Raw genomic sequence first — 22,226 nt, forward strand, 5'->3', positions numbered from 1 at the left:
TGCCCATACTTTGTTCGAATCTCAGCCAGTCCCTACTGAACGGGCCGCGATTCGAATCATCTATGGCTAGCTTATGAGAGGTGGACTACAAAAGACACAGCTATGATTGACACCCCTTGAGCCCCGGGGGGTTTGTAAAGAGCAGTTGGTGGGTTTTGTGGGAGGTTGGGTGTTTGCAGGCAGGAAGTGTGACTGCTTCAATGAGAATTTGGATGAACACAATGGGAGTGGGACAATTTTTGCACCAAGTGCCAAAGGCAGAAGCAGATGGGACAGAAGACATTGAGGCTGGAGTTCTGTTGTAAGTTAAAGTGGTTGTAAACTGCTGCAGTAAAAAAAAAAAAACTTTCCCCTGTAAGACCATTACATAATATGCTAGTATGAATCGAGCACATTATGAAATACTTGCCTTAGAATGAAGCCCTCCAGTGGTACGCTGTCACCGCTGATGGGGCTTCCATCTTTCTCCAGTCTTCTATCGGACTCCGGACCTTCAGAGCGCATGCACTGGTGACCTCACCAGCTGCATCCAGTGTGACGAACTCCTAAATGGTGCCCGTTTAGGAGATATTCATTTTTACCCACAGGTAAGCCTGTAATAAGGCTTACCTGTAGGTAAAATGAATATCTCTTAAACGGGCACCATTTAAAATCACAAAGCGGACTTTTCTAGCTCTTTAATGACAGGTTGCTTATTCACTTTTCGTTCGGACACAGCGCCTCCTTAATCTTGACCATTGGGTTATATTGCCTCCACAAGAGTAGGACTAGGCAGGACAAAAAAACTTGGCTGTGCCCATAGGCTGTCCTCAGTCAGTATATAACCCCCTCCCTGCTCTAGGTGTTCAGTTTATTTTTGTCTAGTCAGGAGTAAGGACCTAGCTCCTTGCTTGGGATCTTTTGGTCCTAGCAAATTTTGCTTTTTGTCTTTCTTCCATGCATTTTCTCCTGGAAGATCTACAGTCAACTGCCGGGCTTGGCGACTGGCTAGATAATCTAGATCAGGGGTCTCAAACTGGTGGCCCTCCAGCTGTTGTGGAACTTCAATTCCCATCATGCCTCTGCCTGTGGGAGTCATGCTTGTAACTGTCAGCCTTGCAATGCCTCATGGGACTTGTAGTTTCACTACAGCTGGAGGGCCGCCAGTTTGAGACCACTGATCTAGATCCAGTGGTCTCCCCAGTCCAGCCAGCAAGCGTGTGCAGACTGCAGCTACATGCTAGGTCGGCCACGACCTAGCCTCAACGGGCGGAGGCTGGCCCGCGAGTTAAATGTCTCGCAAGGTCGCATACGAACGGGCTCTGGTCCGAGTTGCAGAGTTCCCTTGGCTGACAGCCCCCCCACTTCAGTGGCAAGGAGTTCTGTCTGGAGGGTCACCTGCACCATGGATCGGTAAGTACTCCTTTGTGCGGTTTGGGGTGGATGCAGGTACCCTCCAGGGATGGTCGGACCTGCCTGCCGGATCCCTCCTCCCATCCTAAAGTTCCATGGTTAAGCTGGGCTTCCCCCTCCCCCAACGGATTGGTGGGAGTCCCAGGGCAGGCAGCAGAGACCCCTGGGGGTCTCACCTGCCATTCCCCTTTTGGGTGGTGTGTTCCAGTGCAAAAAGCACAGAGGTGTCCCCTTAAATGCTCACCCTGTCTGTACTGTGAGTACAGTACCTTTTTTGAAGGCGGGTCGCCTTGCAGAGGGTGCAATGATGTTGAAGGCACAGAGGATCCTGGCAGCATGTTTCAGCATGTCAATTGGCTGACAGCCATGTTTGGGAGGTCCGATGACATCACGGCGGCCATTTCCCTTGGTTTGACTTGTCTCCGGCCTGCGGCCATGTTTGTGTGGCCGGTGATATCATGGTGGCCATTTTTCCTTAGTCTGGTAAGACGCTAGAGATGGCTGGAGCCTCATGGAGATGCCAGGTCTCCTCCTCTCCCTCTTCTCTTCTCCCTCTTCTCTTCTCCCTCTTCTCTTCTCCCTCTTCTCCCTCTTCTCTTCTCTTCTCTTCTCCCTCTTCTCTTCCCTTCTCTTCTCTTCTCTTCTCTTCTCCCTCTTCTCTTCTCTTTTCTCCCTCTTCTCTTTTCTCCCTCTTCTCTTCTCTTTTCTCCCTCTTCTCTTCTCTTTTCTCCCTCTTCTCTTCTCTTTTCTCCCTCTTCTCTTCTCTTTTCTCCCTCTTCTCTTCTCTTTTCTCCCTCTTCTCTTCTCTTTTCTCCCTCTTCTCTTCTCTTTTCTTCTCTTCTCCCTCTTCTCTTCTCTTCTCTTCTCTTCTCCCTCTTCTCTTCTCTTCTCCTTCTCTTCTCCTTCTCTTCTCTTCTCTTCTCTTCTCTTCTCCCTCTTCTCTTCTCTCTCTCCCTCTTCTCTTCTCTTCTCTCTCTCCCTCTTCTCTTCTCTTCTCTCTCTCCCTCTTCTCTTCTCTTCTCTCTCTCCCTCTTCTCTTCTCTCTTCTCCCTCTCCCTCTTCTCTTCTCCCTCTCCCTCTTCTCTTCTCCCTCTCCCTCTTCTCTTCTCCCTCTCCCTCTTCTCTTCTCCCTCTCCCTCTTCTCTTCTCCCTCTCCCTCTTCTCTTCTCCCTCTCCCTCTTCTCTTCTCCCTCTCCCTCTTCTCTTCTCCCTCTCCCTCTTCTCTTCTCCCTCTCCCTCTTCTCTTCTCCCTCTTCTCTTCTTCCTGTCCGGGATGTATGAAATGGATGCCGACCATTGGTGTTTGCTGGGTCCGAATTGAGGCGCTCTTCCGCTAGGAGGGTGAGTCTTTGGGGGTCCTTGTGTATCTCCCTCTCTGCTAATAGGTACCCTGGCCATTGGGGTGTCCCTTGGTGCCAAAGATTCCTTTTGTACCACAGGGTCTTCTTTGCTATCGCCTCCGCCGCTACCGACGGCGGAGGGCATCGGAGAGTGGTGCGACTCCGCCGCAGAGACCACTTTTTTCTGAAACCAGACTGTTCACTGAAGAAGAGGATACCGGGTTTATGGTAGCTGCTGCCATAACGATATCCCTCTTCAAAGTGCCCACGTATATCGACGTGAGCCGGTCCGGAAGTGGTTGATGGCCTAGCCATTGAAAGCCAGGTACTGAGAGATAGAGGTCTGTCGGGATCAGTGATCCCTACTATGGTGAAGTCAACTTTCTAGTAAGATGTACAATCGTACGTGGAAAACGTACTTGGCAGGTACCTCTCCAGGCTGATTGAATCTACAAGGGAAAGAGAGCTGCCTGCTAGCAACTGCGTGGGCTTTTCACCCCCCTTCCTCTCCTCTCACACACGCGGACACACAGAACTGTTTACTTTGTAGCCTCCCTATTGGAAGAGACTGAGAGCCAATCATTAGGGAGCAGCATCAAAACTGTGTAATATGATGTCCCAGCACAAAGCAGCCTGACTGTGTGAGGGGGCAGGACTGCAAATCCCAGGCTGCACTGCATAGAGTCAAGAGGATTGTGGGAGAGACTATAAAAGTACAGGGCAGACCAGGCCAAGGAGGCCTTTTTTTTTTTTTTTTTTTTTTTTTTTTTCCTGTATCCCATCAGGAGAGCAACCTTTTGTTGCTGTGTGAGGGGATTGTGGCCTACCAAGGGACACAAAGCCTGCAGCTCCAGCCCAGAGGGATAGAACCCTGCATGCTTCCAGAAGGATGCTCTGCAGCAGCGTAATATGTCACTGAATCGGCCGACTCTTTAGTTCGTACCTTCATTCAAGGAGTCCGGCATGTGGCTCCGCCTGTACGGTCTTGTATTGTTAATAACTTTTAATAATTTTTTTTTCTTTTTTAACAAAATAGTGATTCAGAAAGGTACCAGTCTACCCCTAATGAGTTCAAACTGTAGGCATGGACAGGCCACCAAATTAATTAGATAGTTGCGTCTATAAAATGAAAAAGAAAACAAAACTTGCAAATCAGATTAAGACGGCAGGTCCAAGATGATAAACTACATCAAAAATATACACATATGGCTTAAGGATATTTCAAACTTAGGGATAAGTTACACATTACACTCTTTTAAGTAGTTGGATGTTCTAGGATGAGATAGCCAGGTATTCCGTTTTTGTTTTGAATGTGATGGTGGAGCAGTTTTTATAAGCTAGCATAAGTTCATACTGAGCTTGTATATTTAGTCTAGCTATAGCAGTTGATAAGTTGGGTGCGTCCCTGGATTTTCAGAGGCTGGTTATGGTGAGCCTTGCTGCTATTAATGTGTGACTGTACAGTCTCTCTTGCCTCTGTGGGATTTAAACTTGGTATTATCAGTTCTCCAGAAACCTCCATTCGAGGAATATTTGGGAGATTCCCTTACCTACGTTGTTCCAGAAGGTGGCATTCTTGGTGGCTATTACCTTGGCCCACAGGGTTTCGGAGTTGGCGGCATTATCCTGTTGTATTCCCCATTTAGTACTCCATTGGGATAAAGTGGTTCTTCATCTCTGTCTGTCATCTCTGCCCAAGGTTGTCTGACTTCAATTTGAATGGGGACATTGTGTTGCCGTCCTTGGATGTGGTTCGTGCAATTCGGGTGTATCTGGCAGCCACTGAGTCCTTCCGGAGGTCAGACTCACTCAGGCCTATTCTATTAAGGGTTTGGTTCCTCCTTTCCCTGTCATGGCGCATTCTACTTGGATGCTTTAGTGCTTCTTGGGCCTTCCGTCGTCAAGCGTCAATATCACAGGTTTGTGAGGCCACTGACGACCAAGTGTGCACTTGGTCGTCAGTGCATACCTTCACTAAATGCTATAAAGTAGATATTTTTGCATCTGCGGATACTTCTTTTTGTCACAAGGTTTTGCAGGCTGCTGTTTAAAGAGGGGGGTTCTCTTTTTTTTTAGGGTGTTTTTCTTTAAATCTTTTTCATATGGGGCTCCTGTGACCCGGTTAAGGCTCCTGTGTCCTGGTTGGGGCTCTTGTGGTTAGCCTTGGGTTATTTTGCCCACCCCTCATTTTTCTTGGGCACTGCTTTTGGATGTCCCAATGGTCAAGCTTAAGGAGGCATCAAACAAAAGAGCAAATGATTTTTTTTTTTTTTTTTTTACTCGCCGTAAAATCAATTTCTGAGTTCGGACACGGCACCCACCCCTCTATGGAGTTTTTGATACTTCTATTACTGCTTGCTACTAAACTGAATACCTAGAGCAGAGAGGGGGTTATACACTGAGGACAGCCCATGGGTGCAGCCAGGTGTTTTTTGTTCTGCCTAGTCCTCCTGCGGAGGCGATATAACCCAATGGTCAAGATTAAGGAGACGCTGTATCCGTCAAACTCAGAAATGGATTTTATGGTGAGCACAAAAATCCAGTTTTTCTGCACATAAAATCTTCACACTGCAAATGCCAAGTTTTGTGCACCAAAAATGGACTTGGAAATGCCACTGTGAACCCCATCCTCCTCTACACTAGCTTGTTAAACATAGAAATGGGTCTGTCCTGTTTAAATGAAGGCATTTTGCCCAATTTCTAGTGTAGCTGAAAGCTGCACATAACAAGAACTTTTCAGTTAACTTGGTTACGTTATTAACTTTGCTTCTCCCTCACTTTCAGGATGGAATCCACAGAGAAATGTGAAGCCGTGATCAATCATTTTAATGGAAAGTTTATTAAAACGCTTCCTGGTGTTTCAGGTTGGTACATTTTGATATACTTTTAAAGCCCCTTCCATAGGGCAAAACAGAATAATTACCCTACAGCTGTTCAGATACTGAGTCTTGAGGGGTCCACTTTTTACTATGTTTTAATTATCAAAACATATGTAGCAAACCGCAAAGTAAAACGCAGCAGTAAGGGCTGATTTTGTTTTTGTCTGCACAAGTCCAGACACATGAACAAAAGGGGCGCTGGATTATGATTGTCTAAGGGTCACTGAAATCATCACTGGGTACACCACCCTCAGGAAAAAGAGGATCCAGAGTTTAGAATCTACACAGATAACATCCAAGGTAATTTTAATGATAACATTGATACATAGAATAAATCCAACGCGTTTCAGGCCCCAAAACAAGTTAGATTTGTTCTAATACAAATAAATTGAGCTGCACATGCAATAAGATTTACTGTATATGGCTGAGTCAGCATATCTGTCCAGGAAAAAGATTATGAACAAAGATGGCTCCATCCTTCTAGAGAGCAGATGAAGGCCTTGTCAGGAGAGGTACTGTGATCCTTTAAGTGCATGCTTAACTCAGAGATTAGTTCATGTTCTGTAACATGTTACACCCATATTCCGGGTTAACATGTAACAGGTTACAGATCCACCAGCCCCCTATCCCCCATTCTGACCGTTAGCGGGGATCTGCTTTCCCCTGCTAGCTGTGAAAATTTTCAAAAAACGCAGCTGTACAGGGCTATGCATTCATCGTGTTCTGTGAATGGGGGAAACTACAAGGTCCGACAGCCTTATGCGGCTTGTAGTTCTCAATGAACTGCCATAGCGCTACTGAACGTTGTGATAGTTCATTAAGTCTTCCAGTCTCAGTATAACTGCTTGCCCAGATCGGAGGTATGGCCAGACAAATACAGACAGTCTGCAGGACCGTGGCATTAATGCTTTACGGGCATATTTTTTACATGCAAGAAAATGTGCATTTATTTTTTTGTATAGGTGACCTTATCCTTTAACCACTTGCCAACCATATTCTGTGTGTGTGTGTATTATATTATATTTTCATTCAGCAAGGCAGCTCTCCTTCGCCGAATCACGTACCTAGTGCGTGATCCAGCACTTCTAGGTCTGAGGCATTCGCCACTGGCGACCCGGGTACAGCGGTCTCTGTCTGCCGATGATTCAGTACACAGGCAGAGCAGCGGTCTGTCTATGTAAATGAGGCAGATCGCTGTTCTGTCAGTACAGAAGACATGGATGTTTCTCAGCTAAGCAGCGGCACTGATCTATGCTTTCTCCTAGTTTAAGCACTTTTTTAAAAATTCAATAAAAAAAAAAAAAAATTGTTGGATTGTTTATAGCGCAAAAAATAAAAACCCCAGAGGTGATCAAATACCATCAAAAGAAAGCTATTTGTTGGGGGAAAAAAAGACATACCCTTTGTTTTAGGTACAGAGTTGCACAACCACGCAATTGTCAGTAACAGTGCTGTATTGCAAAAAATGGCCTGGTCAAGAAGAGGGGTGAACCTTCCGAAGATCAAGTGGTTAACATAGAAAAATATGATGCTAGATCCACTTTCTGTTGCTGATGATTCCCAGTTAACAGAGCTGAAATGGCCCCACTGAATTGTTAAAATGGTGATACGCGTGTAAAGAACTTGGTGTTCAAAGTGTGCAATTCCTTAGGCCTCATGCACATGAGACGCTGTTAAATGCGCCTTCAGAGGCAGTTGGACACTTTTCAACTGCCCCTGAACGTATTCAATGTTATCCTATGTGTCCATGTACAGTCTCATTTTTTGGCATTTTGCAGTTGCGTTTAACCTCATTTTTCCAGAAGCAAAAAAATGGGTTCAGACGCAAAAGTTTTCCTGTTTCAGACGCTAAATGCCGGTACTGCGTTTAGCCGTGTTTTGCGTTTAAAAGTGTTTTTGAAGGAACCCTATTTTTTGGACCAGAAAACGCAGAAATATGATGGTAAACTGCAGCAGAGAATGACATTTTGCCATATCTGGGGGCCACTTGGCGCTAGGAACCCCAAATTTGGTGTGCAAACACAATGGAACTAGTACTAAAACATATCCAAAGTTGGGGTTCTTGGCACCAAGTGGCCTCCGAGATACAGGGCCCCAAAATCGGGTTGCAAAATGTCATTCTCTGCTGCAGAAAAGTGCTTGGGGAGGGTCTTTGTTATCTTAACTAAACGCTTCTAGACGCAAATGCGGCAAAACAGGCTTTTCTAAACGTCGGTTTCAGCTTTTAAAAAGGTGTTCAGCAGAGTTTGCACCAGCGTCTCATGTGCATGAAGCCTGAAAATGCCTGCACAAAGCTGCTGTGACTAACTGATCAGATATATCATGAAGCAAGTAGGACATTCTGATAGTTCTTTGAATACTTAGCATGTAGCATTTGCTCTGGAAACGCAGGCATTCAGCTGTTAAGCTGCTTTAACACATTGCTCTTTGTGTTAACCTGAACTTTTATTTTTCCCCTTATCTTTCAATCAACTCCTGACAGTAAACCTAAAGGCAGAGATTAATTTCATGCCATACCACTATGGGGCTAAAGAACCTAGTGCATGTATTTTATGCATCTTGCCACTCTCTGCTGATAAAAGGCATAGTTTGGTCACTGAGTTCCTAAGCTTTACAGGTCTGTCTTAGTAGATGATGATCGTACCCTTACCAGTAATTCGTGTTTGTTCTTGCAACCAGGGGTGGACTGGGACTCTAGGGCCCATAGGGGAAAGGGAGGAAGAGGGCACACTGTGCGGCACCAAAAAAAAAAAATTGGGCTCACCATGGTGAAGAATGCATGGTAATGGCGCAATATCACTCAATCTTTACTCACTAAAGGAAAGTAACATGGATCTTAAGCAGCATTGAACCACAGACTTGAGGTGCCATGCCAGAAGAGGCAGTCAACAGGGCCAGCGATGCTGCAGATGATCCTTCAATTCCCCCACTCCACACCTGAAGGCAGATTGGGGAAGAAGTGACACGCCCTGTCACCTGACTGTACACTCCACACCAGAGGCCAGGAATGCTGTGACCCAATGTATTTCCTGTTTGGTGGAGTAAGGACTACAACACTCCCCACACCACTCGACTGCGCACTGCCGTTCAACTTCGCCTCTCATTTGCTAGGACATGATATGGGACCACCTTTACCCCCCCCCCCTTTCCCAGATCCCAGATGCTTTGAGCATTTTTGCCCTATTTCCATGGGGCCCAGCAGGCCCACCACTAGCAGGTGCTTTTCATTATTTTTTATGGGGATTCTTTTTCATGGCAACCCCTGGTAGCCCTATTTGGGGGGGGGCTACCAGGGGGTCCCCACGTGGGCCAATCTGCCCCTGCCTGCAGCCTCTGAAAAAGTGGTCAGTTTTCCCATTACTAAAGATAATTGAGTTTCAAATAACCCCTCCAAGCCACCACTAGAGGGTGATATTTGGGTATGGGCTAGTGAATTCATTCAGCTCTGCTTAAAGTCGGACTCTCAACAGTACCCTCTAGTGGCAGTAAGGAGAAGCTACTTTTTTTCCCCATTCGTTTGAACACAGCACAGGAGGGCGGTAGGCCAAGCTGATTAAAACCAAAGTCCTCTTCAGTTAAGATAACCTAAGAGGTTATATTGGCTTTGTTTGAGAGGATACAGGGGCAAGTGAAATACAGGCAGATTTGGTCATTGAGATAGATCTAACGTCGTGTGTTTGTTTGTTTTTTGTTTGTTTTTTTTTTTTTCTTGGCTAAGGTAGGCAATGGTTAAGGCTGGCCATACAGCAATCAAAGCTGAAGCATAGGTATGGACTATTTTGTATAGTTACATTGGTCCAGCTTGGACCAGTGAGGGTATGTATGTGCCATACCTGTGGGATCACCATGAAAGCTGGAAATCCTGGTAGTAGGCCCTACTGCTACAGTGATCACCACTAGCTTCTATGTCCCATGTTAAGCAGCTGCCCTGAAAAACACTGAGAAAACACTGAATTCATTGAGAAAGGAAAGTTTTCTTTTGAATGGGACCCTTAGCTGAGCAAGTGGCTGCTTGTGTTCACTAAGCAGCAGGGCAGATGCTCAAAGCAGGACCCAGAAGCTAGCAGCAACCACTGGAGTAGCGGTTCCTACTACAGTAACTTCCACTGGGTTTTCACAGGTATGGCACATAAACATATAATTGATCCAAGCTGGGCCAAATTAACTATACAAAATAGTCTATACCTAAACTTCAGCTTTACATTTTATTTAACTGTCGAGTAGGGAAGACCACATTCTGGGTTTTTTGTCTGTTTTTTTTCAGTGTATGGGCAGCCTTGTCTATTTTTTTTTTTTTTTTTTTTTTTTTTTTTTTTTTACTTTGCAATCATCTGTCCTTTTTTGCTTTAGGTTTTTTGACTACATGATAAAAAGAGCAAATTTCTCAAGTGAGGTAACTCCTGTTTTGTCCCTAGAAAGTGACCCTATTTGAAGATTTCTCTCTTCCAGTTCTAGTAACAACTCAAAATTTTGGACTTTCCCATCACTTTGTCATGGCGATAGTGGTCTCAAGGCCCAAAAAGCTGAATCACTTTAGTGAGGGGACACAGTAGTGAAATCCTGATGGAGAATATAACCCCTCACCACTCTGTCAAAAAAATTTAGATGCAGAACCTAACTATCTGAGCAGCACAATCCAAAAAAGCTATTTAATTCACTCAAGTGGTTCTAAAACCTCCAGTGTGCAGCAGCCCCCCCCCCCCCCCCAATGCTTACCTGAGCCCCATCTCGATTCAGCTGTTCGTGACTCTCACTGGCTGAGACACAGCAGTGGGCGCCTCTGGCTCCTGCTGCTGTCAGTCAGTGAGCCAATGAGGGGAGGGGGGAGAGCCGATCCATGGCTCCGTGTCTGAATGGACACAGAGCAATGGCTCAGGTGTCCCATAGCAAGCTGCTCGCTGTGGGGGCAATTGGCAGGAGGGAGGGGCCAGGAGCGCCAGTAAAGGACCCGAGAAGAGAAAGATCTCAGGGCTGCTCTGTGCAAAACCACTGCACAGAGCAGGGAAGTATGACATGTTTTGTTAACATGACTTTAATATCCCTTTTTAATATTCAAGGCAAACTCGCCTATCCATCCTTATCTCCATAATTTTTATTTTGTTGAGAAATCCCTTTAGAAAACTCCAACCCCCCCCCCCAGCATTTCTAGTTGTGGCCATCTTGAGTAAGGGTAGATGTCCAGGCTGCATTTACTTCTGGAATCCATTTGCCCAGGCATGCAGGCAGGAGGATGCGCTTAGCTGTGAGTTTCTCCTGCCATCCAGGTGAAAGATGAAAAATGCCCATGATGACTAGAATGTATGAAATCCATTTTGCCTAGCCCAGAAACCAGGAAGCAACTGAAGGAATGTAAAAACAAAAAAATTTGTAAATATATACCCTCCCTTCCTATCTATTTAGTAGTGTAAGGATTAAAAATGGTTAATGTTACCTGAGTAAGTTCTTTTCCACTTTAAACTAACAGTACAGACCGGAATGTTTTATGTACACATTGCACTTCAACACCACCACCTCCATCATTACCAGGTCTCCTCTAAATGGAACTTTCCTTTAGAAAGTAAAAATGGCTTTGCCATTTAAGAATCCTTATTCACTGTCCAGCGTTCCGCACAGAGACGTATTAATCTCTGCAGGCCTTCCTTAATGTCGGTGACTCTGCTACCTTTAATATGTATTTCTCAGGTGTGCGAGTCACAGGGTGAGTGATTTAGAAATGAATGTAATTATATGTGATTCAGCCTCCTAGATAGAGCACCCGGACTGCCTTTAATTACAGCGTGTGTTGGGGGTGATTTACGAGCAGCTTGACTTCCCAGGAAGGATCTGAAACACCCTTCTATGACTGCTCTGGGTTTAATATAATCACCATTGGCATTATCCATCATTCTGATGAAGAATTATTTATGCTGACATGATCACAAACCTACTATAATTTTTTAATGTGCTCCAGGACTTTAGGACCTTCCTGTAATGAGGACTTTACTTGGATGTATGACAGACAAATGAATACGTTAGATGGCCAAATATGTCATATTTAGGGCGGTTTAACTATTTTAGGCTGTAGTTTGCACATTATAGTCATGGACTTCTTTTTAAACAGTCAGTCCTTGGCAGACAAGGCTACGAACGATGCATTGAAAACACTAATGTTCTCCATATCAGGGTTGAAAACTGAAGGAGCTTGTGACCCATTACTCTTCCATATGACACTGCTGGTTCTTGGGTGCTTGAGCACACCATCACTGTGGGGGCTGGGAGAGAGTTTCACTGGGCTTTCTTGGCAATGCACGCTCGGAAAGAACAAAATCTTTTCAAATAAAACCTGCAGTCTCTGACCACCTCCTTGTATCTTGCCTGCAGTCTCTGACCACCTCCTTGTATCTTGCCTGCAGTCACTGACCACCTTGTGTCCTGCCTGCAGTCTGACACAGAATATTTACTGAATTTTAATTGTGGCTCTTTGATGTTGAGGGCCACACTTGTGACCTCCATCCCAAAGTTAACCACTGATTATTGCAGATTTTTTTTTTTTTTTTTTTACCACATGAGCTTTGTACGCTGTACCTGTATCTGCTCTATACAGATGTGCACATTTTTATCTTGATATCATTCTGATCATGAACAGCAGCTTTATCTGCAGCTTCATAACTGCGCTGAAAATTTTCACACACGCAGATTCTTATGAATGCAAAACTGGCAAACTAGAGTTTGACCAGCATCGGTCCATCAGCCTAATATATGAAAAAAAGGTTAAAGTGTATATAAATCGTAAAATGTTAGGTAAACCTAGTAGGGCAGTAACATTAAACAAAAAAGGCTAAAATGAAATGTTAGCTAAAAGAAATGAAAGGCTAGAAGTTGATTGTTAAGCCGTATCTCAGAGGATGCACACATCCTATTTTGTAGGTTTTGTTGGGAAATGAGCTTGCTCAGGGCCATTGTAGACTCTGAACTGAGACTGGATAAAATGGAATAATTAGTTTTGCTGAGATGCTCTGTGCTTTCCTGGCACAATACACAGCAGGTATACAGGGAGCATTTCTAGATTTCTCTACTGATACCACCAGACATGTCAGCTGAAGAGTAGAAAACAGTGATGGCATTGCACAGGGCTGCAAGCTTTAAATTTGCCCCGAAAAAGGACTACAGTCTAATTGATGAACTCATCAGCGGCATGGGTAGAATCTCTAAAATTACATTCTCTGCCGAAAAACGTATCTACATTCTACGAACAGTAAAAAGACATTTAAACTGTCTCCAGTCTAATAAAAAGATATGAGAATATAATTGTATATATGAAACCTCATTGCCTCTCACTTTGCATTCACACACATCACTACATAGCCGTTAAAGCAGCCTATAAGCCCTAAAACATTGCATGTGCTGTTCTGGAAGACTAGGATGTTTACCCACCCCCTTACCTTTTCCAGCTAACTATTGGTTCTTTAGAATGATGGACAGCCTTACTGGCTAATAGGATGGAAGGGACCGACTGGAGTTCAGCATTCTCTACTGTAGGAGGGGTTGCATAATTGAGTGCCCAGTGTTTGAGGATGTCCAGGAACCTCTGGGTGCCTGCTTTCAATTCCTGGGGTGAGTTAACCAAGTTCAACATGGAAAGATTAATTCAGAGAGGTTACTTAGGAAAGGTGAACTCCACTTGTTAAATGTCTGAGGATTTGGATCCGGCACTCAACAGGGATCTTCCAGAGGATGCTAGGGGTTCCTTGAGCAGTGGCTGATTGACCTCTCATTTAATGGTTCCTTCATAGTTTCATGACTGGAGGCACTTGGCAAAGCCCAGCAGCATAAAACCAATTATATTTTTAGTTGTCTGACCTCCTCCATAAGGGATATTTGTGCCATTGACCCCTAATAAAATGGTTTTAGCAAGTTCCTCAAGATCTGAAAAAATATTTGTGGTTCCTCTGGGGTAAAAGGTTGAGAGGCTGGTCTATGCTGCATTCATTTCTGTGGCATTTCCAGCAACAGTCAGTCTATAGGGTTGATATACTAAAACCGGAGAGTGCAAAATATGGTGCAGCTGTGCATGGTAGCCAATCGGCTTCTACCTTCAGCTTGTTCAATTAAAGTGATTGTAAAGTCTCATTTTAAAACAAACAAGTTATACTTGCCTCCTCTGTGTGGTTGGTTTTGCACAGAGCAGCCCGGATCCTCCTCTTCTCGGGTCCCTCTTTGCTGCTCATGGCCCCTCCCTCCTATCTGGTGCCCCCACAGTCAGCAGCTTCCTGTAGGGCACTGGAGCCAAGTCATAGCTCCCTGTGTCCATTCAGACTATGAGCCCCAACTCGCCCTGCCCCCTGATTGACTGACTTTGACAGCCGTGGGAGCCACTGGTGCCGCTCCTGTGTCTCAGCCAATCAGGAGGAGGTGTTCCGGACGGCTTAGACATTCATGGAGAGCGATGGGGCTCAGGTAAGTTATTAGGGGGGTGTTGGAGAGGCTGCTGCACACAGGGTTTATTTTTTTTCTTAATACATAAAATTCCTTAAGTTAAAAAAAAAAAAAAACCTGCCTTTACAACTTTATGCTTTGGGGGGGGGGGACCTGGCAGCTGATTTCTATGCAAAGTTGTACCAGATTTTGCACGCTCCAGTAAATCAACACCTATGCATATTAGACACTAGGCCATTTGCTGTGAGGTCAGGTAATATAATGTAACATACAAGGATGGGGTAACTGCTAGCTGCTGGAGTCTCACTAGTCTCACTAGCAAGTTATTGATACATATGCTAGCCAATAGCTTGTAAGCCATAAGGGATTGCTCTGATTATGATTTTTTCATTCTGGTTGGACTCTCCTGGAAGGCAGATCTATTCACTGCAATACATAGAAGTAAACGATTTCTTCTTTTTGCCAAGACTGCCATCCACTCCCTGTTCTCTCTAACAACATTAAGTGACACATAATGAATAATGTATTACCACTCAAGGTGTAGGCTGATGTAGCTCTACATTTATAAGCCATTCATATGTTGGAAACTTCTATTAGATTGGTATGGTATCAGTCATAGCTGGGCTGTACTACTGAACAAATCACTTGTAATTTAAAGGGTATTGTATGAACATGAATGCATTAGGATAACTAGAAATAATTGACAGATATATGTACTATGATTGTAGTAATTTTTGAGGTGACAGGAGGAGAGTGTTCTTTGTCTGTAATCATGTGAGAAAGGGCTTGTACTGGCTGACTCATAGTCTGAAGCTTAAGGTGTTACTACAAGTGATGTAGGTAATGCATAGAACATTGCTACACATGTGATTTCTGCATTGCACTGCTGTAGGGTTGCCAACTCTCACCAATTCAGTTCGATTCAATCTAGGTTTTTTTTTTGCTGGAAATTAATCTTTATGAAGAGGTCCTTTTAGTTGTCCAGCTTTACCTCTGCCCACTGATGGAGGTAATTGTCCACAATCGGTTGTGTGGACAAATTTATAAAGAACAGCATGTCTTTTTAGTGTATATCTTTCCTAGTTAAAGAAAATCCACTCTTAAATAATTGTCATGGGAAGTGTCCCTTCTATTTCTGTTCTGGTGATGACTCAAATTTTTAGGCTTACCCTCAAGCCGGTCATAGACTCTTCAAATCTATACCAGTTCTGCAGGAACCAGCCGAGATTCAAACCATGTATGGGCAGGCTAAATATACCTAAGTTGATGAATCTATCAACTTGAGTACAACCAGCTTGCTGGATTTTACATGCGATTATTGCTAGTGGCTGCTATAGCTGCTAGCAGTAATCACTGTGTTAATCACTGTGTTAATCACTGTGTTCTCCTAGTGGGGATGGCCACCGGTAGAACACAATGGCTTTGTGGGAGGGATTCCCCACTGTCTGATGGGGGGGAGATCAAGCCATTTTCTTTCCTGCAACCAATCGCAGAGTCTATGGCCGGCCTCACTCTCATTCCTGGAGACATTGGTGATGAGAACAATTTTAGAGATTGAATCTCCCTGATGGCATCAAAAACGGCAATAACCTGGCAAATTGTTTTAACCCCTCACTAGTCTATCCAAATCTTTAAAAAAATACCTTTCAGTTCTACTTTAATATATTGAATTGCCGTTTTAAATGTGCTGCTAGCTATGCCATTTGCAAAATCTATTTGGGGAGGAAACAAATGACGTCACACTGGTTATGTGGAGGGAATTCATGGACGGTTTTCTATAGTTTTTCACCACAAAATGGCTACTTCAACTTGAACAGGCACACTTAAAAATAGTGTGCCTCTCTTCTAATAGAAGTAGTGGTGATGGGGTGTATAGTATTTTTTTTTTTTTTTCCTGTGACTTGCTTATGCCTTTGCTATTCTTTTGCAGCTCCCACAGAAGCTCTACTGTGCAAGTTTGCCGATGGAGGTCAAAAGAAGAGACAGACCCAGAATAAATATGTCCAGAATGGAAGAGCTTGGCCGAGAGAGGGGGAGGTGAGACTTGTAAGTCTTTCCATACAATTTCGGGGTGGGTGCATGAACGATTTGCTTAAAAACATGACTCACACACACTTGCAGCTCTTGGCTTAGAGCAGCCACATCATGGGTGTGTTGAACTTTGCTGTTGCACTCGTGTACTCAATCTCTTCTGTTCCTGTCTAAAATTCACCCACATATCCATCAGTGGACTCTTCACAGATATGCAGCTTGGCTCGTATATTACCTATTACCATTACTTTTCTTCCCATGCATGGGAAGGCATGTAAACCAGAGGAAGAAAGTGGAGTAAACCAACAATTACAGAATGATGAAAAAAATTATGCCATCCATGAGTCTAATGTCAAGGCCCATAGGTGTAACCAGGAGGAATGGCATAGGGAATGAGCATAATCGTACATGCTCAGATCTGCAACCCACAGCAATCTATGATCATCGTATATCAAACGGACTTGCTAGTCTATGGTTACCTACTTGCACGCCTACCCCTCATCTGCAAACCCCAAAGTTTTTAAAAACCTTCCAGCTTACCTTTTACTCCCAAAGGATTCCAGCTGGTTAGCTGATGATCAGAGTCCATGCTTTGTGATGACACTAGCTCAGGGGGGTGAATCATTGACAGCCTGGGCTCACATGAAGGGGTGACACTGGGCAGTTTATTCTCAGAGGACCTAAATTTTCAGCACGCATAGATGGTAAATGGTGTGAAAGTCTGCATATTGGGCTCTGTCAGGTACCATATGATAGGACTGTGTATACTGAATGTGCGTGAGAACCCTTAAAGGTTGCATCCACTCTCCCTCTTATGAAGACTGTTTCACAGGAGGGGGATCTACCAAGGTTGAGTATTTAAATTAGGGTTGAATTAAGCCCTGTATTTCCTATGACTTTACCTAGGTACACTTGCAGGGAGTAAAGTGCAGGACAGGTGTCTTATCTCTTGCTGCAAAGTTTTGGCTGATGTTGGATCTACTTGCTTAATAAATTAAACAATAATTTGTTATGGCTATGTATATGCCTGTACCTATTGCTTTCATTGAACGTCAGTAAAGATGCAAGAGTTTTGATTCAATTTTTTTCCTCTTCACAGGCTGGAATGACATTGACCTATGACCCCACTGCTGCTATTCAAAATGGGTATGTCAGAAGGTGATTTTCCCAACTCTGATCTTTTCATTCATGTTTGTTTTGTCCTGAAACACAGTGGGTGCAGCTTTTTGTGGTCTGAACCAATGTTATTGGGAACCAGGAAACTCCAATATCTCAGAAGGCCTCCTGTATAGGAACTTTTAATTTGATTTGTAGGTGTAGGCAACACCCTAAAATAGCAATGCTTGTACATGAGGCTTTGATGTTTCTACAGCAGTGCTGAGGAGATTGCAGTCTTTAGACGTATGAAAGGTTCACAAAATCCTGATATTGGAGCAAGATGAGAACTAAGTTAAAACTAGGTTTGGCATAACCTGAAACTACAGACTATAATCGGGCCCACGACCACAGCCATTGGAGTAGTAATGTGATGCCACTTCAGCCAAGTCTGCTACCATTGTGGGGCTCGAGTTCCAAATGTGTATAAACTGCTGTAATCTTTGGTGTTCTCCATTAAAAAGACATCCTTGATGTTGATAAGCCCAAAGAATTTCACACCAGCCCACATATATGACCATATTCAATAATCAATGCAGGATGCAAAACGCAACATCCAGAAACCTATAGCAAACAATCTTAATTTACTTTACTGAAGGTTGAACCATGAGCAATTGTTGATTGTTGTATGTACTACACTTTTCTTCTTTGCTTTGGTCCTTGCGCTGTTTTATTAGTTCTGTTACTGAAAACCCCAATATGACCACCACCACCCCTGCAGGTAAAAGCTACAATTATCCTAAGTGAGTGTTGGGTCTCAGGTGGCACTTTGACATGAGCCGGCCACTGTTTCATGCCTTACCAGGCAAAGAATGTGTTTCCCATAACCAGTAATGTTCTCCATTTGTTTATCTGCCCCACAAGCATAAAATGGAATGTCCGTTTGGCTGTTTATGCCTCAGGCACATTTATAGATGATCTGTTTGCACCTCTCCCTATGGCCCTCTTGTGGAATTCATTGGGTGTCGTTTACTGTGTGTGTCTGAAAAGAACTTTCCAGACAGTGCTGAATTTAGACCCTGGGGGGGGGGGGGGGGTGCAGGGCACTTCAAGTTGGAGGGGAGCCCCTCCTGAATTCGACCAATCTTTTAATTTTGGGTAAAAGTTGTTAAACTTTTACCCTGTTCAAGATCTGGGGGTGTCGGCTTCACCCACCCCTTAACCCATTTGGGGTCAAACGGTAGAGTAAGCTCCTCTCATGGCTTTTTTTTTTTTTTTTTCACTGTAATAAATCAATGCTGTTCATTAAATTCACTCACACAATGGGGTCGGGGCTGTTGCTTGGCACTTTCCAACGTTTTTCGAATTGTTCCCTTGTCCCACCACTTGTCTCTAGTAAACAAGATGTAAAACATCTGCCAGAAGACCTCATCCCTTTGCCTCTGTAGTCAGGATAACCTGTTCCATATCCTGCCACCTAGGTACATGTTAAACTTTTTAGTAGTAAAACAAATTTTATAATTACATATATATTTTTTTTTTTTTTTTTTTTTTGGGAGTCTCCTCTAGCGGGGGGCTGGGGCAATTGCCCCCTTTGTACCCTTATAAATCCAGCACTGTGTCCAAAACGGGCTCTGCAGCCCACAACAACAATCAGATACTCCATACCCTTCCATTGCAGCTTGCCTATAAAGAGGCCACATTATGCAGTCATTGGGCAGTGCATGAAAATGCAAGTCCTATCAAAATCAACTGGGAACTTTTTTCAAAACAAAAAATGGCTAATGCTGAGTTGTTTTTTTTTCTAAACTGCTTATTTTTTCCTACAAACTGTTTATAATGCATTTTTTACACTTTTCTGAAATGCATAATTTGTAGATTTGCGTATTTCTTTAAAGTTTGTCCAGTGTTTTTTTGTTTTGTTTTTTTGTTTGTTTTTTTTTTTTTTTGTTTTTTTTGTTTCCTGTAATACATTACTGATCTTCCTCCTAGATGCATTTTTTTTTTTTCCTCCGTTGGCTTGCATACTACAGTTTAAGACCTACAAAACCAGTCTCCCTTAATGTATCAAGTGCACGTCCCTAACACTTTGCACGTGTGTACATGAAAGAGTCTGTTATTAATATCCTGTGGCCTAAAAGAGCAGAGGTGAGCTCTCCCAGGTACTGAAGGCTTTATCTTTTAAAGTGTTTGAAGAGTAGGATGAGAGCACGGCAGGTATGATATTAGTCCAGTAACATGTTATTAAACACAATAGGAGGTCACAATAATAGCCAATGCAGCAGCCCCTCTTCATCAGTCAGAGCTTTAATGCTGACAATAATATGGCGGTTACTGAACAACAATTTGTGATGTGAAAAGATAAGTTGGTGCTAGTTCAGGTCACTGGTCAGGCAGCTACTATTGAACACAATCATATCTTTTCACATCACAAATTTGTTGTCCAGTAACTATTTTTTGCTGGCATGAAATCTCTGAAGGGGTACTGGGGAGTCCCCGAAACACATTGGACGATATTGTGACCTCCTGTTGTGTTTAGTAAAAAAGACCTACTGGTCTAATATCCTACCTGTGTCGCTTTCATCTCTCTCCTACTCTTCAGACAACTCTAGGGACATATTGGGGTACCCCAGCTGACGAAGGCTGCCTCCATAATAAAACTAAATTACCAATCATATTCCTGGCCAAGTGGTTATCACTTCTGCCTAGCAGCACTAGGGTTGTTGGTTCGACTCCCAACCACAACACTACCTGCCTGGAGTTTGCATGTTCTCCCTGTGCCAGCGTGGGTTTCCTCCCACACTCCAAAGACCTGTTGGTAGGTTAGCTGGCTCCTGTCTAAATTTACCCTAATGTGTGAATGTGAGTTGGGGACCGTAGATAGTAAGTTCCTTGAGGGCAAGGACTGATGTGCGTCAAATAAATAAAATATGTGGGTTCTGTTCTCCATTAGGATATTATGGCGCATTGGCTTTTTTAATTCATTTAAAAGGAGTACCACACTGCATTCTCACCAGTATCTGAAATGGTCACCAAATAGCTGCCACCACTGTCTGTAAGCAATAGCTGTACATCCGCAGTAGACTCATATGATGTTTTTCTCTTCCTCTGCAGGTTCTATCCACCGTATAGCATCGCCACAAACAGGATGATTACACAGACTTCTATCACCCCTTATATCGCATCTCCCGTCTCTACGTACCAGGTGAGTGGACGAGATATTGAGAACTACCCAACTGGAAGGATAATTTTGAGCTTTACAGTTTATTCAAACAAAAGTACTCTTTCATAAATGAGGGGACTGAAGGAAGGAGCCTGTTATGCTAATTGCTTTGATTTAAAAAGCGGCACTTTCTGCATTAAACCTTTCCTGTTTTGTCTAATGTTTTCAGTTTTCTAATGTGTCTGAGTTTAGTTGGATTGAGGCTTGCAGGTTTTTGCAGTGGATGGTGATGTGAATTACCGTCAACTGTATATGTGTATATGGGACACTGGTAATGAGTATTCAGGTACAGAAATCTCAACTGTAGCACCATAACAGCCATAACAAAGGGGTCTCATTTATTTTTTTTTTAGTTTTGGATAGAAGCTTGGGATTTTTTGTCAACATAATTTTTTATTTTTTGTCCATCTCCTGTTTAGGAGACTTTTACTCACTTCCTGCCCCCAAATGGAACAGTAAGGAATGGCAAATCAACCAGAAGGGACACATGAAGTACAAAAACTTTCATAAACGTTAGACCCTCTGTGCCCCTTATTTGAACCTCTTTGCTCCCTTTAGGGTGGCGTAAAGTAAAAGGGTTATAAAATATACACCATGTCAGAGCTAAAGTGTTTAGGACATGAAAGAGAGATGGCAGGCTAAGAAGGGTCACTTTCACTTGGGCACACTACAATGTCCACCTGTGAGGGTCCACACGGGTATGTATGATGGGGACTGCCTGCAGAGATGGGAGAAAACCTGTGCATCTCAGTTATGGTCAAACTCAGCCCTTGTACGGGATGGGTGTATGGTGTAGTACACCGTATGAACGAGGTGGAACTCCTTTCATGCTGTTCAGCTCTTAAGGTGTAATGAAATTAACCCTGACCTTGCAGCGCTATTCTAATTGGGGAAATGTTTGATAATTAAACAAAGCGAGCACACCGGGTATCACATCCTTAGAGACTGAATGTACAGTTAGAAGACCACTCCAGCACTACCAGCAAACAGGTGTGGAATACTGACATGTTTCAAGGTTCAAGCCCTTTTCCTTAGAGCTTTTTTTTTTTCCCCAAAGTAAAAGGGTCACTTAAAACCCGCCCCCCCTTCCAATAATTCCATTTCTTTCCTGGCTCCTCCGGGAGCGAAGTAAAATATTGGTTGCTTCCAGGTAGGGATGAGCATGTGACCCACTCTTGTGACTGTTTTTTTTTCTTCCCTGCTCCCAGCAGCCAAACAGAACCTTGTGGGAGCAATTCACCTCCCTGTTCATTGTCACCACAACAGGTGATAGGAAATCACACATTTTAGCATAGTCATCAGAGCAATAGGTGAGAGTAGATTCAGTGGGGACAAATGTTCTAATGAGAACTGTCTAAGATAGAACTCACTTTGGAGAGATTTCCTATTTCCTGTTGCCTCACTGGGACAGGATGTTAAGGGAAATCTCCCCCGTGGGACCTGGACAGTAGAAAATCACCTTAGCGGGACGGGTTTAACCCTTTTCTTATGTATGTATGTATGTATGTATGTATGTATGTATGTATGTATAGATTTTTTTTTTTTTTTTTTCTTTTTGCCTACTTTAAAGTGTTACTAAACTCACAATGGTAAAATCAGTCTGTATATGCAGTAAAGCATGTTTGCTATACTCTGTGGAACCTAAGGGGTTAATCTTTCGCATTGTGTAAAAAGGCTGTTTGATCCTGTATGCACAGATCCTCCTCTATTTACACTGACTCCAGAACTGGTCCACATAAGACAGTTACTGGAGTCAGGCTGCACATGCTCAGTTTGGTGTGTATTGCTAGAGCATTTTTTGTTTTTTTTCGTGGGAGGAGTGTATGCAATCAGCACAGGGCCAATCAACAC

The 22,226-nt window shown here is 43.6% G+C and overlaps 1 protein-coding gene across 10 annotated transcripts in view; it reads left to right on the forward strand.

Annotated features, from left to right (window-relative positions):
• The window catches only part of RBMS1 (RNA binding motif single stranded interacting protein 1), a 531,713-nt gene that overhangs the window by 475,878 nt on the left and 33,609 nt on the right, over positions 1 to 22,226 (forward strand). For 4 of the 10 annotated variants that reach the window (XM_073634058.1, XM_073634063.1, XM_073634062.1 and 1 more), the window contains exons 6-9: positions 5,517 to 5,596; positions 15,957 to 16,072; positions 17,157 to 17,215; positions 20,267 to 20,357. In XM_073634058.1, the coding sequence (XP_073490159.1) occupies positions 5,517 to 5,596; positions 15,957 to 16,072; positions 17,157 to 17,215; positions 20,267 to 20,357 (346 nt within the window). The remainder of the gene's footprint in view (positions 1 to 5,516; positions 5,597 to 15,956; positions 16,073 to 17,156; positions 17,216 to 20,266; positions 20,358 to 22,226) is intronic. The other 6 variants (XM_073634060.1, XM_073634064.1, XM_073634068.1 and 3 more) reach the window with 3 other exon arrangements.

This window comes from Aquarana catesbeiana, linkage group LG06, assembly GCF_042186555.1.
Source record: "Aquarana catesbeiana isolate 2022-GZ linkage group LG06, ASM4218655v1, whole genome shotgun sequence".
NCBI classification, from domain to species: Eukaryota; Metazoa; Chordata; class Amphibia; order Anura; family Ranidae; genus Aquarana; species Aquarana catesbeiana.